Source organism: Plecotus auritus (genome assembly GCF_963455305.1).
Source record: "Plecotus auritus genome assembly, chromosome: 2".
NCBI lineage: Eukaryota > Metazoa > Chordata > Mammalia > Chiroptera > Vespertilionidae > Plecotus > Plecotus auritus.
Genome location: NC_137771.1, coordinates 121,463,662 through 121,481,150, shown reverse-complemented (window position 1 = coordinate 121,481,150; position 17,489 = coordinate 121,463,662). Strand labels below are relative to the sequence as shown.

At 38.7% G+C, this 17,489-nt stretch overlaps 2 protein-coding genes across 2 annotated transcripts in view; one reads left to right on the top strand and one right to left on the bottom strand.

Moving 5' to 3' along the window:
• The window catches only part of MED12L (mediator complex subunit 12L), a 411,338-nt gene that overhangs the window by 251,325 nt on the left and 142,524 nt on the right, over positions 1–17,489 (bottom strand). Inside the window, exon 15 of the mRNA XM_080653836.1 lies at positions 15,056–15,232. Coding sequence (XP_080509962.1) covers positions 15,056–15,232 — 177 coding nt within the window. The remainder of the gene's footprint in view (positions 1–15,055; positions 15,233–17,489) is intronic.
• GPR171 (G protein-coupled receptor 171) lies at positions 9,674–10,633 on the top strand (the record flags this gene model as incomplete). The annotated part of the gene is made up of 1 exon (XM_080653822.1): positions 9,674–10,633. One exon carries the CDS (start codon positions 9,674–9,676, stop codon positions 10,631–10,633), a length of 960 nt encoding a protein of 319 aa, XP_080509948.1.

Below are 17,489 nucleotides of genomic sequence, written 5' to 3'. Positions count from 1 at the left end.
AAAGAGGGACAACAGCCCCCCAAAGCATATTTCCACTGTGAATAAACTTCCACAAAACACAAGGTGCCTCAAGGTCATTCTCAAAAGAAAGAACCTGGTTCAGTTTCACTATTAAAAGTGTCGTTTCCCACTATTCCAAAAAGGAAACAGAACTCTGAGATCTGGGGTACGTCAGCTCTTGAACATTTGGCAATCCAGACACAAAAGCCTTAGTGGGTTTTTAAGGACAGTAGAATGTACTTCTTAACTCTATACCCCAAAGTGAACATGGAAGTAAACATAGAAATACACCAACCTAAAAAACAACAACAAACAACTTTACCAAAATCTGTTTATTTTCATTTTCCTTCACACCATGCTAAAACCATTCACCACTCAGCTGGCAGCTAACTCCATCTCGCCAAATTCTCTCCATCTCAGCTTCTCCATCCCCTACTGAATGTCAACCCTGACCGTACTGCTCCCTTACCTAACCATCTGCAGGCAAGTCTTTTCTGAAGTGTTTTTAGTGAGTCCTGTCCCACACAGATCTTAAAAGATGGATCATTTCCTAGCACTGTCATAATGAAAGTTAACACTGGTGCTGAACCAAAATCCAACACAAAGAGCGAGTTTGAGTTTTCCCTCTAATTTTTAAGTGAATATATGTAAAAAAAAAGAACCTCTTCTTCTGCAAAATAAAAACAATAATTACATGGATTTGGAGGACACCAGAATATCTGAAACAAATGGCCATAATCATCAAAAGCATCCTCACAATGCTTTTTTCAAAAGGTCCCTTTGACTCTTCTAAATTCATTACCTCAGCTTGGCATTTCCCATTTAGGTTTTTGAGAAATTTTCTTTTTTAAAGTGAATACCAAAAGGGACTGAATTTTAAACTCTGGAGAGGTTCCTTTGAACTTTTTTCTAATTATTTGGGAACTGACTAAGAATTACTAGGAGAAAAAGAGATGAAACCAAAGCATCTACCAAACGGATGAAGCAACAGAAGAAAGCAGACCATGACTGACCAGGCAATGGCTCAACTACAAATTGACTTTGTACCAGCAGACTTAGAACTTCCTAAAATGTTCTTGAAATGTACACTCAATATTCTGTTTTGTAAAAGCTACCCTCATGCAAGAAACATAACCTAACAGAGCCAATAGGTGACAGGGATAAGAGATTGATTTTTTGTTAGGTCCCTCACCATGCTGGGCTCCATTCAGTCACTCACTAAATATTTGCTCACCCACAGGCAGAGTGAACAATGACCCAAACATTTAAAATGCATAGTTTCATACAATCTAATAATTACAAATTAACTGTCTCAATTCATTAAGCTGTTTGGGCCAAATTGACAAATACTCATTATATGTCTACTCTAATAACTTAGGAAAACAAATCCAACATATTGAATGAAAAAAGTACAAACCATGAACCAGTATGTACAATAAAATAACATTTTTAAGTGGGTTATACATACAGAACATTTTTTAAATGTTTGTGCTAAAAATGTTAACAGGGGTTATCTCTGTGTACAGTGACTTACCTCTTCTATTTCCAGATTTTTCTACAATGAACAAAAAAAGAATAAAGAAAAATAAAACATAGATTAGTTTACCAGATGATGTCAAATCACATCTTTTGTTTGTTTATTTATTAAAAGATATCTCTAGCAGGATCCATACTGCAACAATTATTTTAAAATTATAACTTTGAAAGGCTGATGGGAATCAATATGTAGAACTAAAGAAATTTGCTTGAATGCCCTTTCAAGGCATAAAAATTAATGTTCTTTAAAATCATTATGATGGAAAACACAGCTTTGGTGTTTAAAAAAACACAATTAAGCTCTACAATGGACAAATAAAAATCCTTCCTCTAAAATTAGGACAAATCTGAATTGCTTAAGAAAGCATACACAAAACTGAAAAGAACCTCCTGAGTAGACCTTCATACAGTTAAACTATTTGCAAACCACAGTTTCATCTATGTCAATATGCAACATTTAAAACCACACAAAAGGAAAGGAAATTTTTAGTACAACCAGCAGCCCCTCAATAGAGCTGCTACTGCTACAGCCAGAGGAACAGCACATGCTTCTCTGAGGACTTGGAGAGTAGGCTCTGAGGCTCCAGGAATATACACCCAGGTATGTCTTTTTATTTTTTTTTATTAAGGTATTATATGTGTACATATCTTACCATTGCCCCCCCCACTCCCATACATGCCCTCACCCCCCAATGTTTTGCATCCGTTGGTTACTCTTATATGCATGCATATAAGTCCTTCAGTTGATCTCTTATTTCCCCCACCTCTCCCTAACCTTCCCACTGTAATTTGACAGTCTGTTTGATGCTTTACTGCCTCTGTATCTATCTTTATGTTCATCAGTTTTTAATGTTTTTCATTATCCCCAAATGAGTGATATCATGTGGTTTTTTCTTTCATTGACTGGCTTATTTCACTTAGCATAATGTTCTCTAATTCCATCCAGGTGCCTACAAATGGTAGTAATTCCTTCTTTTTTATGGCAGCATAATATTCCATTGTGTAGATGTACCACAGTTTTCTGATCCAGTCATCTGCTGACGGGCACTTAGGCTGTTTCCAAATCTTAGCTATTGTAAATTGTGCTGCTATGAACATAGGGGTGCATATATCCTTTCTGATTGGTGTTTCTAGTTTCTTAGGATATTTTCCTAGGAGTGGGATTACTGGGTCAAATGGGAGTCCCACTTTCAGTTTTTTGAGGAAACTCCATACTGTTCTCCACAGTGGCTGCACCAGTCTGCATTCCCACCAGCAGTGCACGAGGGTTCCTTTTTCTCCGCATCCTCACCAACACTTGTCGTTGGTTGATTTGTTGATGATAGCCATTCTGACAGGTGTGAGATGGTATCGCATTGTCGTTTTGATTTGCATCTCTCGGATAATTAGTGACTTTGAGCATGTTTTCATGTGTCTCTTGGCCTTCCTTCTGTCTTCTTTAGAAAAGATTCTATTTAAGTCCGTTGCCCATTTTTTTATTGGATCATTTATCTTCTTTTTATTAAGTTGTATAAGCTGCCTGTAGATGTTGGAGATTAAACCTTTATCAGTGATAACATTTGCAAATATGTTCTCCTATACAGTGGGGTTTCTTGTTGTTTTGTTGATGGTTTCTTTTGCTGTGCAAAAGCTTTTTATTTTGATGTAGTCCCATTTGTTTATTTTCTCTTTGGCTTCCATTGCCCTAGGAGCGGTATCAGTGAAAAAGTTCTTTTGGCATATGTCTGAGATTTTGCTGCCTGTGGATTCCTCTAGTGTTTTTATGGTTTCCCGTCTTATATTTAAGTCCTGTAGCCATTTTGAGTTTATTTTTTGTATGGTGTACGTTGGTGATCTAGTTTCATTTTTTTGCATGTATCTGTCCAATTTTCCCAACACCATTTATTGAAGAGACTGTCTTGACTCCATTGTATGCTCATGCCTCCTTTGGCAAATATTAATTGCGCATATTGGTTTGGGTCGATATCTGGATTCTCTATTCTATTCCATTGATCCATATGTCTGTTCTTGTGCCAGTACCAGGCTGTTTTGAGGACAGTGGCTTTGTAATACAGCTTGACATCTGGTATTGAGATCCCTCCTACTTTATTCTTCTTTCTCAGTATTGCTGTGGCTATTCGGGGCCTTTTTTTATTCCAGATGAATTTTTGGTGAGGTCTTTCTAGATCTGTGAAATATGCCATTGGTATTTTAATGGGGAGTGCACTGAATCTATAGATTGCTTTGGGTAGTATGGACATTTTAATGATGTTGATTCTACCAATCCATGAACATGGTATGTTCTTCCAGCAAACAGGTATGTCTTTTTAAATACTTAATGTTCTCAACTGTCTTTCCTTGGAAGGAAAGGCATGATTTTCGGTATTTAAACCATGTAATTGGAAATGTCAACATGTAGCAAGGTTGCTGGGTGAGAAAGCACCAGTTATTAATCTCTAAGTAGATTCTCACTATGAACTACACTATAATGTTTTTCTGTCTGAAGACCCCATTGATTCTCAGAAAGACAGCTTAATCCATACAAGACTGAATACTTGCTACTAAGTAACTCAATTTTACAACTGGATGAATAAAGGCCATGTTGGTCCTCACAACAGGGCACAATGTTTCTTAAAATGACTTCCTACTATACACATTATAATAGGTAATTTCAAGAAAATTCCATTGTGACTTCCATAAAAAAAACCTAATCTGTTTATTTTCTAAGCAATGGGCTTTCAATCCAAACAAAGGGACACTTGAAATATTTTCCATTTTGCTGGAGTACCTCTGATTACCACAACTTTCCACAGGCTAATAAGTGGCTGACAAAATATTAATCAAGCATTTAGTTTACAAATTCATTATTGATAACACAGATGTTATTATAGTATAATTTAACTTCTGACATACCAAAACTTTAAATGAAGAGATTTGGTTTCTGTTGCAATCTAGACAGGTTGATGAAAGCCACTGTGAGGCACTACGTGATTCTCAAGCATTATTGTATACATAAACACACTGTGATTATTTTTAAATAAATTACTTATGGGTGGTATATATGGTCAGTGCCAGTTATAGAGAATATTAATTGATCAAAACGAATCCTTCTCTAATCCGAGTTTACTATACATTCTCCTATAAAATAAGGCTTTATTGTATAACTAGGGACCCAGTGCACGAATTCGCACACCTTGAAAGGAACTGTGGGCTGTGAGGCTGCAGTAGGCACAGGGACAGGTCTCGGCCCATCCTCCGTGCCTCCTCCCGGTCTCTCCCACGGCGGCCCCCGGTCTCTTGTCTGCCGGCAGCTCCGCTCCCGCCGCCCCCGATCACACTGCAGATGGTGCAGAGCCACTGGGGCCGGTGCCAGCAGCGGGTGTGAGTGGGGCTGGCGCGATCAGCACGTGTGAGTGGTGGCTGCTGCCCTGATAGCCCCTTGGGAGGAGGGAGAGGTGGAGAAGCCCTCAGGGGTGATCAGGGCCTGCAGCCACCACTCACACCCGCTGATGGCACAGAGCGATTGGGACAGGCTCTGGGCACTGGCAGCGGGTGTGAGCAGCGGCTCCAGCGCCAGCTGTGGGTGTGAGTGGGGCCGGCACTGGCAGTGGGTGTGAGTGGCGGCTCCAGCACTGGTGGCGGGTGAGAGCAGGGCCGATGCCGGCTGCAGGTGTGATCGCAGGGCGGAACTGCAGCATGTGGGAGCAAAGAATTTTCAGTAACCACCAGAGGTTCGCCTCGATGACAGCAACTGGCGCCCCACCTTGGTCTGGCACCCCCACTTACCTGCTCCACCATCCCGCCGTGGCCGACGCCCCCATCTTCAGCCACGCCCCCTGGTGGTCAGTGCATGTCATAGCAACAGGTTGTTTGGTTGTTCCAGTTGTTCCGGTTGTTCGGTATATTTGTGTATTAGCCTTTTATTATATAGGATGGTATGAACAATAGGGCACTTTTAAAAAGCACATTATGCTCAGCCAGTGTGACTCGGTTGTGCACTGTCCATTGCACCAGGAGGTCGCCGGTTTGATTCCTGGTCAGAGCACATGCCCAGGTTTCAGGTTTGATCCCTAGTGGGTGGTGTGCAGGAGGCAGCCAAAAGATGTTTTTCCTCTCTCATTAACATTTCTTTTCTCTTTCCTCCCTTCCTCTCTCAGAAATCAATAAAAACAAACTTTAAAATAATAATAAAATAAAAAGCACATTAGTATATTACCATTATGCAATATTTTAAATACAAGTGCATAAGCCAAAATCCTAGTTCCTTATAAAGGAACAATGAATAAAGGTGGGAGACAAGGGCCAATCTGCACCGTTAGCTTATGACCAGATAAGAAAAGGTGCTCAGGAAGTCACAGCATACATAAATAGTTCCTATGAAGATTCAGTCATAAGGAATTCAGTGAAGCCTGGATTAGACTTTAGATGTGAAGAGCTTCCTCCAGGCATTTAGGATAGGCAGGACCCCGGCTCAGGAAGGATAAAGGCAGAACGTCAGAAAGCAATCAAGGTCAGATCCTAGCCTGCTCTCGCTGTGAAGCCTTCAGCAACCCGAGTTGCAGACCTCAGTTTCCTCATCTGATCTGGGACTGGACTAAATGCTATCAATAAAGGTTCACTCCATCTTTAGAGTCCTTTGACCCCACAATTTAATCACAACCAAAAATACAAAGGCAGAAGGAACAGTTCACAGAACAGAGGAGACCCCACCAATCTAAAGTAGCAAGGAGGGACAAAGACAGTAGAGAGGTACGGAGAGACTAGGTCATGGGAACTTCAAAAGTAAAAGTTAGTCTTAAAAGATAGAACCTTGGTTTGGTTTTGAAATATGGTGGAACCTCATTTCTCGAACATCTCCCATCTCAAACAACTTACTTCTCAACCTGACAACCCTTTCATGCTGGTACTTGTATGATCAGTCACGCATCTCTCAGGTGACAAACAAAGGAGAGAATGTGCGAATATGAGTCAGTTTACCTCAGGATATTGTGCTGTGAATATTTTCATGTTTTTTTGCTTTTAATTATTGTTAAATTTTCATTTCTTACTGTACATTTCCTTTTTGTTAGATTTTAATTTACATTTCATGTCCTTTTTGTTTTTTAAGTGTTTATTTATACATTAAACAGTACAGCAGACATGTACTGTATGCAAGAAAGGTTAAACCAGAAAATCATTTGTGGGTCTGGAACGGATTAATTCAATTTACTAATGGGGAAAAATGATTTGGTTTTCAAACAGCCTTCTGGAACAAATTAAGTTCAAGAAAAGAGGTTCCATATATATATATATATATATATATATATATATATATATATATATATATGCTAATTAGACCAGAAGTCCTTCCAGAGGAAGCCGGGGCTGCAAGGAAGCCCGGGTCCCCTGTGCCAGAGGGAAGCCGGTGCCAGCAGCTGGGGGAAGGAAGGCCTATTCTTGCACGAATTTCATGCATCAGGCCTCTAATGTATATATGTTATAAAATGAAACATCAAAATACATGAAGCCTCAACTTCTTTTATTAGTATTTAGAAAAAAATTAAGAATGAAAATTGCTTAGACTATAGTTGCTGCCCTTAGTAAAGGTTGGCTGCTATAATAATAATAATTACCATCACCATCATCATTGTTAATACTATTATTGTTGGGGCAGACTTTTGGAGTGGTTTCTGAGATCAGACAACCTGAGTTGGAATCCTGGTTCTATAACCAACCATATAATCTTTGGCATTACTTAACCTGTTGTGCCTCAGTTTTCTCATCTGGAAAACAGGAATAATAATACCTACATGGTAGGAATGATGGAAGGTTACTAGGTACATGTAAAGTCCTTAGCATAGTGCCAGACAAAAAGTCAGTGCTTAATTGTTTCCATTGAATTTATGACCATTAGTGGACTCTAAAATCCTCTCTCAGGTTGGAAAGGGGGAAGGACATGTACCCTTTCCATGACACAAATTTAGAAAGATTTATGTACCGCTGATTTATCAATCCATTTGCATACTGTTTCATCCCAAAATGCGCACAATGGATCATTCAATAATTAAGGAGAATTAAGATTCAGAAAGGCTTCAGCAGTTTTGGTTATTTTTTTCTTTTAAGGGAGTGAATGGGCTTATCTACCCTTCTTAGTCAGCCACTATACTTACTAGTTACTACATTTAAAAAGTTATCTATCCATTTTTATGGCTAAAACACAAAAATACTCTTCTTGTTAAAACAAAAGGAAGGTATTTAATATGCATGAGGAGCCGAAACCGGTTTGGCTCAGTGGATAGAGCGTCGGCCTGCGGACTGAAAGGTCCCGGGTTCGATTCCGGTCAAGGGCATGTACATTGGTTATGGGCACATCCCCAGTGGGGAGTGTGCAGGAGGCAGCTGATCGATGTTTCTCTCTCATCGATGTTTCTAGCTCTCTATCCCTCTCCCTTCCTCTCTGTGAAATATCAATAAAATATGTTTAAAAAAAAATATATGCATGAGGATGGAGCATCTCAAGAAGCAGCCCCAGAAAGAAGTGGCTGTGACCTTGGGTTATCAGTGGGACTGGACCAAGTCAAAGCAGTAAGTGAAGTCCAATTGTTTTAACTTGCGCTTCTAACACCCAATGTTCCAGACTTGGAGGAACATGGAATCATAGTGGTTCTAAGGCATATCTTCTACTTCTAGTTTGACTGCCTCAAAACCCACAATGAAAGAGAAAGAAAAAACTCTCAAGTGTTAACATTAGATGTTTTGATATTAATATAACTGAGCTTTTCTTCGAGAGTTTTGTTACCAATGTCATGCATCCTTGTTGTAGAAGCCTTTAAAATACATCCTTGAAATTTCTCAAAAATACTAATAACACAGAAACATCTATACAAGCACTGTCCAATAGAAATATAATGCAAACCACAGAGGCACTTTAAAATTATCTAGTAGCTGCATTTAAAATAGCAAAAAGAAACAGGATAAACCAGGGGTCCTCAAACTTTTTAAACAGGGGGCCAGTTCACTGTCCCTCAGACCGTTGGAGGGCCGGACTATAGTTTAAAACAACAACAACTATGAACAAATTCCTATGCACACTGCGGGCCCGGGACGAGTTGGCTGCTAAGCAGGACAGGCAGCGGCACCCGGCAGGCCGGATAAATGTCCTCGGCGGGCCGCCACGAGCCGTAGTTTGAGGACCCCCAGTAATCTTAACATCATATTTAACCTAATACATCAAAAATATTTTGACATGTGCTCAGTATGAAAATATTAATGAGATATTAGTTGTTGTATTATTTGCATAATGAATACAATTATACTACTTGTACTATTTTAAAAAAATATTTTGTACTAAATCTTTAAAACCCAGTGTGTATTCTGCATTTACAACACATGTCAATCTGGACTGGCCACATTTCAAATGCTCAGTAGTCACACGTGGCTTCAGCCTACCATAGTGGACACCACAGGTCTATACCATGAAACTAGAGCCAGAAAAAGGGAGGTAATAAGCATCAAATCTGGACCAGACTCTAATCCTTCAACTCTTTCTGCTAAAAAGAAAAATAAAATAAATTTTGATTGTGAAAATGTTCTAGTAGGTTAGACAATAAAGGGCCTACTTTTGAAATACTTACTTTTAAATTTTACTACAGCTTTGTTACTCTTATCACCCCCTCAGTCTAGGTTCCTCCAGCACAAGCAGTTCTATCAACCTACAAGCAAAGAAAGCCAGGTAGCCTCATTCAGCTCTTCCGGCTCAACCACAACCAAACCATTTTACCCTAGTTGCGACTCTCTAGTTCTCAGAATTTCAGTTTACTTATCTCCTCTGCAAACTGACTTCCAAGCCAACTGGTAACAAGAGCTATCAGAAGGCAAAAGTGTGATATCAAAAATATGCCTTTTAGAAGCTAACTTAATGGGGTTTCTCAAAAACACAAAATTAGACCATGGAAAACCCAGGCTTCCTCATAAGCTAAGATGTTCCCACCAGTCCACATGATTTAGAAGAGTTAAGAAAAATTCTAAGAATCAGAAAGATTGGGACGGTGGGATTGTGAGTGCAAGTTATTTTAAAGGAATTAATTTCTAATTTTAATAACTAACCTCTCTTCCCTTCTCTTTTAACAAATTTTTAAAATTTTGTTTTTTAGAAGAGTCATCCTTACTTTTGCACAAGATGACAAACAGTTCTACCTTCTGTCCAGTGTACAGAGATCTGGAGCCATTCACATATTTCTTTTACTTAGTTTTCCTTATTGGAATTATTGGAAGTTGTTTTGCAACATGGGCTTTCATGCAGAAAAACACAAATCACAGGTGTGTAAGCATATACTTAATTAATTTGCTTACAGCCGATTTCCTGCTCACTCTGGCATTACCAGTGAAAATTGCTGTTGACTTGGGTGTGGCACCCTGGAAGCTGAGGATATTCCACTGCCAAGTAACAGCCTGCCTCATCTACATTAATATGTACTTATCGATTATCTTCTTAGCATTTGTCAGCATTGACCGCTGTCTTCAATTGACACACAGCTGCAAGATTTATCGAATACAAGAACCTGGATTTGGCAAAATGGTATCGGCCGTCGTGTGGGGAATGGTCCTTCTGATAATGGTGCCAAACATGGTGATTCCCATCAAAGACATCAAGGAAAAGCCAAATGTAGGATGCATGGAATTTAAAAAGGAGTTTGGAAGAAATTGGCATTTGCTGACAAACTTCCTATGTATAGCTATATTTTTAAATTTCTCAGCCATCATTTTAATATCAAACTGCCTAGTAATTCGACAACTCTACAGAAACAAAGATAATGAAAATTATTCAAATGTGAAAAGAGCTCTCATCAACATACTTTTAGTGACTACAGCCTACATTATATGTTTTGTTCCTTATCACATTGTCAGAATCCCATACACGCTCAGCCAGACCGAGGTCATATCTGACTGTCCAACCAGGATTTCCCTCTTCAAAGCTAAAGAGGCCACACTGCTCCTGGCGGTGTCAAACTTGTGCTTTGACCCTCTCCTGTACTATCAGCTGTCAAAGGCATTCCGCTTGAAGGTCACTGCAACTTTTGCTTCAGGTAAGGAGAGCAGGGCTCAGAAAGAAAAATCAAGTTGTGAAAATGATGCATAAACCATGGGATTGTGCTATAACTTTATGCTGCAACTTATTCCCTTACTGGACAACAAGTGCAAAACAACTGGAAAAGAGGAGAAAAAGAGAGCCTCAGAATGTAAAAGTACAGACAGCTAGCAAATGTGGCATGGTTTACTGTGAAACTCTGTTTTTAAATGCAAACCAAACAGTACTTCTTGGTTGTTAAGGCAAATATTTGTACAAAAAAAAACAACTAAAAATTCTTGTTAAACCAATGTAAAACCCTGCAATATCCTTGAAATCCAAATGACTTCTATGACAGACACAGAGGTGTTCGTGAGGTGTTCACTGAAATACCTGGAACTGACTTCTTGAAAAAAATATGCAAAACAAAGGTGGCCCTTAAACAGAGGTTTGAACTGCATGGGTCCACTTACACACAAATTTTTTTCAATAAATACATATAGTACTGTAAACACATTTTCTCTTCCTTATGATTTTTTTTCAATAACATTTTATTTGCTCTAGCTTACTTTATTATATGAATAAAATACATAATGCATATTGTTAGGTGGAGGCAGGGGGGGAAGTCCAGAGCTGATGCATGCATCTGCAAGGTAGATGGTGACAGAGATAACTGGCGCCTTCCTAGACCCCTGACCCGAGGCGGAATTCCACACCTCTCATGCCCTCCGCCCTCCCCCCACTAAACAGCTGTATAAAAGAAGTACCAACGCCCCCTTTTGGCTCGAACTTCCCTGGCCCACCCTCAGACCAGCAAATTTCACCCGGGAGCGCAAGATTAAAACCTCCCCCTTTTTAATCGCCAGGACTCTCTGTGTTTTGTCTCCTGCGTCGCAAACCTCTCACATATAATGTACAAAATATGTGTCCAACAACTGTTTATGAAATCAGTAAGGCTTCCGGTCAGCAGTGCACTATTGGTAGCTAAGTTTGGGGGGAATCACAAGTTATATGTAGATTTTTACTGTGAGCGGGTTAACGCCACTGACCTCCTCATGCACAAGGGACAAGTATAAACTCTATATAAGTTGCCATAAAGCCCTTCAGCAACACAATTTAAAGCCCTTTAGATCACTTAAAAAAAAAAAGCCAGCTTATTTTTACCTGAATCCTGATTTATTTTTAATACACCTCATCAAAGAAGATAACCTTTCATGTCACTTACTCTAAATAACTTTCTGCTGTTAGAATGACAAATCCAGTGATTTCTTATTTTTATTTTAGAGTAATAAGAAAGAGACCCTAAAACATTTTCAAGGGGGATTGTTAAATCATACTAACTGCCAAACTACTATTTTGGACCTAGAAACTCACATTGAAGTTATGGAAAAAGAGCATCAGTCAAATGGTCTTAAAATAGATATGCCCACTCCACACAACAAGGCCTGGTTAGGGAAACAGTGGTGCTAGGCTGGCTGCTGCCACTCAGATCCTGAAGGTGGGTGACCCCGTCTGAGGCCAGCACACTGGAGTGTGGGTGACTCCTGCTCTAAAGGTCATACCCTTCGATCTCTCTACTGCCAGTAATGCAGAAACGATTCAATAGATGATGAAGTAAGACTTATTTAAAGAAGATTGGAAAGTTTAGACAAGCATACATGAAGTTTTGTGGGGGCTTTCATCTCAATAGTAAAAGCTTATATGAAAACAATTGGTAATCCATGAACATTGGTTGCCATGATTAAGAAACTGTGTATGATTCCATACCCCTTTTTAGATCTGCATTGAGAAGAATTACTTTCTAAAGCCTGGCCCAAGACAACTCCTGTCTACAATTTCACAAATATATTCTTGGAGTTTGAAGAGAATGATAAATAAGAAAATACACACACACAAGTGCCTATTGCACTCATAACATGGTAAATTCTGAACAAATGCTAGCTGGCAAGTGGTAATGACAGGAGCCGCCATCAGCATTACATGTCTGACCCCAACAGGCTGGCAGAATGCCTCTCCTAGAACCTGTGCTTGTTGGTAGTCTAAGAACATGTTTTTGCTGATGGGCAGATGAAGACATTAGTCCTATAAGAGCATACACAAAACTAGTCTATTTTTCAAAACCTTTTGGTCAAGTCCACTTTAGTTCTCTCTTCCTGGCCTTCAGTCACTAGGGCCGCATCTTAAGAGAGAGAGGTAAAGGAATCTTTGTTTTAAATCATATTCTTACCGTCACCTCACCTGTTCGGTAAGTCGGCCTAATTTTCCTTTTTTAGTAAGGAAGAGAACCAGACTCTACAACATGTAATATTAGCATATACTTTATTTCCCTTTATTGATGCCTTCTTCTAATTACACTCACAGTATAAAGGGGTTAGGGCAACTGGTGATGGAAGGCTATGAAGTATACCCTGCCACATCCATTCATTAGTTCTTTTTATGATTACAATACAATTGAATTACTGTATATCATAATTCATCATGAGAATTAACCATTAGAAGTAATTCATATTCTTTCCTCAGGGAAGTTAGTGGACAGTGTTTAGAATACTAAATGCCGGGGAGGACGGTATTGCTAAGGATGTGAACAAAAGAATGAAGAAGTCGTGTGTGGGGAGTGCCCTGCTCTGACACCAGGCATGTGGAGGGGAGCCCTGTGAAGCTCTGCTCACCCAGCTTCAACCATTTTCAACACTGCCATATTTGCTTCATTTCCCCTCTCAGTTTTTTTCTTCTTTTTCTAAAATAAACTTTTTATTTTGAAGTAATATAAAATTTATAAGAACGGTACAAATATGGTAGAGTTCCCACATACCCTTCATCCCAGTTTGCCCTAATATTAATGCCTTACACACCCATAACACATTTGTCAAAACTGGGATATGAAGATCAGTGCATTACTGTTAACTACACTCCACTTCAATTACCCCGCCCCCAGACTCTATTTTAAAACAAATCCCAGATATCATGATAGTTCATCCAGGGATTCTTCAGGATACAGCTCAAAAATATCAGGCTACTCTTTCTGCTGCCCTGAATAAACTGTAAGATTATTATTATTCCATTATATTAAAAATGAGTGACACAGGTAACAGCTGCTAAGTGTTGAGACAGCCCTACCCAGGTTGGCTCAGTGAATAGAGAGTTGGCCTGTGGAGTGAAGGGTCCCGGGTTTGATTCCAGTCAAGGGCACATATACCAAGTGCAGGCTCCTGGCCCTGGTGGGGGGCATGCGGGAGACAACCAATTGATGTGTCTCTCTCACATCGATGTTTCTCTCTGTCTCTCCTTTTCCCTTCCACTCTCTCTAAAAATCAATGGAAAAAATATCCTTGAATGAGGGTTAAAAAAAATAATGTTGATACACTCAGCCAGTGATGAACAAGAAAGAATTATGGCAACTTTTGACATAGCCCTGGACATAGAAGAGTTCACACCAAAAAAAAAGAGGGGGGGGGGTTCTTAATTTAATAAAGGAGAAAAAAATACATGGGTGTAGTGATTTTGAAAGTCATTTTAGAGGAAGTTCCAAAATAACCAATAAATAAATAAATAAATAAACAAACAAATGTAAGAAAATATTTAGTTTGCAGATCAAAACTTCTCAAAGATATCCAGAAAATAACATAATGCATACCTAAAATTACATTTTTTGCTAAAATAATAGTCTTCAATGAGATTTACTCATTAAAATTACACTTAAAAGCCCAGGAAAAAATGATAGTGAACCTAAGAATAAACACATTTACAGATCTTGGCCCAATCTTTATTACTAATAAGAAAAACTAAACTTGTTTTCCTTTAAAATAGAGCACTTCACTCTTTATAATTCACACACACAATTTCCTGGCAAGTATTTCCCATGTGCTTTCCAGTTCTTAAATTCAATGGGTCAAAATCTAAATCCATCTCACATAAAACCTCTTTCATGAAGCCCTAACCAATTTCTCAATCAGATGCTCTCTCTCCCTTCCAATATTTACTCTTAGAGAGTGGAAGAGACCCAAAAATGTCAAACGGTTCACCTTCCAGTGGACACTTGGGTTTTTACTCATTGTACTTTTTAATGCTATTCATTTTATAGACATTTGTCTCCTCCGATCTTATTCATCTTTCCTGTGTCCCTAAATTCTTATTCATCTGCATAATACCAAAAGTAATTACCACAATACAGTGCACATAAATGCTACTCAATGAACGAGTTTCAAATTGAAGTAGGAACACAAATTTAGCCATTATTTGCAGTGACTCAAATGCTCGTTAAAAGGATATTAATATAATAAATTCTATTAAATCTAGTCAGCTAGTAGTACCACACCACACATGCACACTCATCAGTACATAAACCATATGGTAAGAGTTATAACAAAAGAAGCAATGAATACAAACACTCACCTGCTATCACATGTATTGCTCAGGCAAGTAGCTGAATAATCAATGGCTAATCATCCTCTAATGAAATAATCAAGTTGTCAACTAACTGACGCACTGACTTACCAGAGGTATGGGAAAATGTGTTGCATACTGCAGGTGTCGCAGGAGGTCATAATTAGATGGAAAAATTAACTCTCTTGGTTTTTCTCTCTTCAACAGCTTCTCACCATTAACTGACATTCTTCTGCCCAAGGAAGGGTTGATGATCTCACAGGACTCTCCAGGCATAGGAGAAAAAATCTAAGTCGTGTAAAACAAATGTTGGAGGTTATAAATGAAAGAGAGTGAAGCCAAAACCCAGAACTGCATACAGAGCTTCCAACACACAAAACACTCAAACAATATCCTTTCCTTATTTAACCACTGAGCAAAATACATGCAGCAATTGTCTTTATTTCACAAAACTTCATATTCAGATCATTAGGAAGCTGTTGCCATCCTCCTCCATTTGGAAGATGAGACCATGATGACCACACACATGAGAAATGGACCCAGCTATGTTTCCTGGAGGGCCAGAGACAAATCAGACTACAGACAAGTGTTTTCCTCTTAGGGCTACATTTCCTACAAAAACACATGCACTGAAATAATTAACAAGCTAATGAATAACATAAAGGTTTTAGTCTGTATCTCAAACAATATTTTTTATAAAGAGGGACTCATTAAGATTCATGGGGAAGAACACATAATTATACTTAGATAAAGTAAAAGAATGTATAGCAAGTCCAGAGCCAGGAAAGCTACTATTTAGAAGCTAAACACATATGCGGCAAATCAACATGCACTGTCCTGATGAAACTACTACACTCCCTTTTCCTGTGAGATGCTGATCTCAAAATGAACAAAAGGTCGCAGAGAGTTAAGTAGGAGGGCAGGAGTGTTAAATTTCTCAAGGAGGCAGTACAGCCGAAACCGAGGATGAACCGACAGGAAAGAACTGCAGAGCTGATGGACTGTGCCCTGGGGAGGAATGTGCAGGGGTCACATTTACATCGCAAGTACACAGGTCCTTCCAGTGCCTGGACAAGAAACAGAGGGCAGAGCCCAGCTGGGGTAGGGGTTGGGGAGGGATTCATAGTCAATAATAATTCAATGGTTAACCTACTGGCAATTCCGAACCCAAGTCAGTTTTAAAGTCACTTGTCTACTTCATCAAAAAGATCAATAGTTCCTGAGCCAATGCCCATATGTGCCATAATCGTCTGTCCCTGATGATGGTCAGAGAAAGAAGGTCACATGGTAGATGGCTATTAAGAAAGTGAAGCTAAAGCAGGACAGTAACATTTTTAACCACCCTGTCTTATTTCCTCTTAGTGTCTTTTCCAAAAATAAAGAAGGTTTAAGACATGCACTGCTTTGCAAAGTCACACTCTTTGTCCTCACGATGAGAAAGATTCAACTTCCATGAGTTTTTAAAGGAAGAGCACACGAACGTCCTGATAAAAACAAGCTGACCATAATCTCCTTCTCTGGGCTATTCCCAGTCATTTGCTCACCAACTTTTCTTAGTAAGACAAATCTAAGCTATAAGATATCTTGATATCCAAGAACAATAAAGAAAAATCAGAAACATAGATAAAGCCTAAACAAGTAAAGTAGCTTTAATTTTTTCACCCTTTGTAACTTATACTGTGGACAAATTTAGAAACGAAAGTATTTACATTAAATATATTTTTTTAATTCCTATACCATTTAGTCACCAAATCTTAGAGTATAAACTGTGAATCAATGTGTGCAATTCTAATGTCAGGTTTTTAAATTATAAGTATAGGCGCTGGTTTAAAAAATATAATATTATATACTTAAACTCTCATACAATCAACATGAGGCTTTATTGTTAAGGAATTGTCACAATCTCTCACCATTTTCTACTATTTCCCATCACCAATTTCATGTTTTTTTGCCTTAAAAATCTCAATAAGTATCTGGAAAAATGTCCAAAATATCAGAAATTGGCAGAAAATTATAAAGTCATACTCACAGCATAAAATAATTTGCTGAAAAGAACAACTAAACTTTAAAAAATTTGAGAAACAGAGATTAAATTTTTCATTCATTGAATGAAGACATGATGTGTAAGACTAACACAGAATTTCCCACTATGTATAAAAGACTGGTACAATTAAGGAACAAAATACATCGGGAAAGATGCTCCTTAGAATGAACACTAAACCAGGACTTTAGGGCCAAAACAAGTCCAATTTTGAGACAAACGTTAAAGGAAAACTGGGGATTAGAAATACATAAAACTGGAAGTACATAATTCTAATCCAAAGAAAGATATTATGGCCTGTCAAATCTTTTCATTAATAGTTTTAGAGTATCCAAAAGAAAACTCTGGAAGATGTAAATTATAGTCTGTTTTTTTGTGAGTGGGAGTAAAGATACATGATCTTTGAAACAAGAGAATACAATTAAAAAGTGATCACCCTTCCATCGTGCATCCTTCGGAGCGGGTTAGGGAGATGGGGGAAGCAGGCACACCCTCCCAGGACCA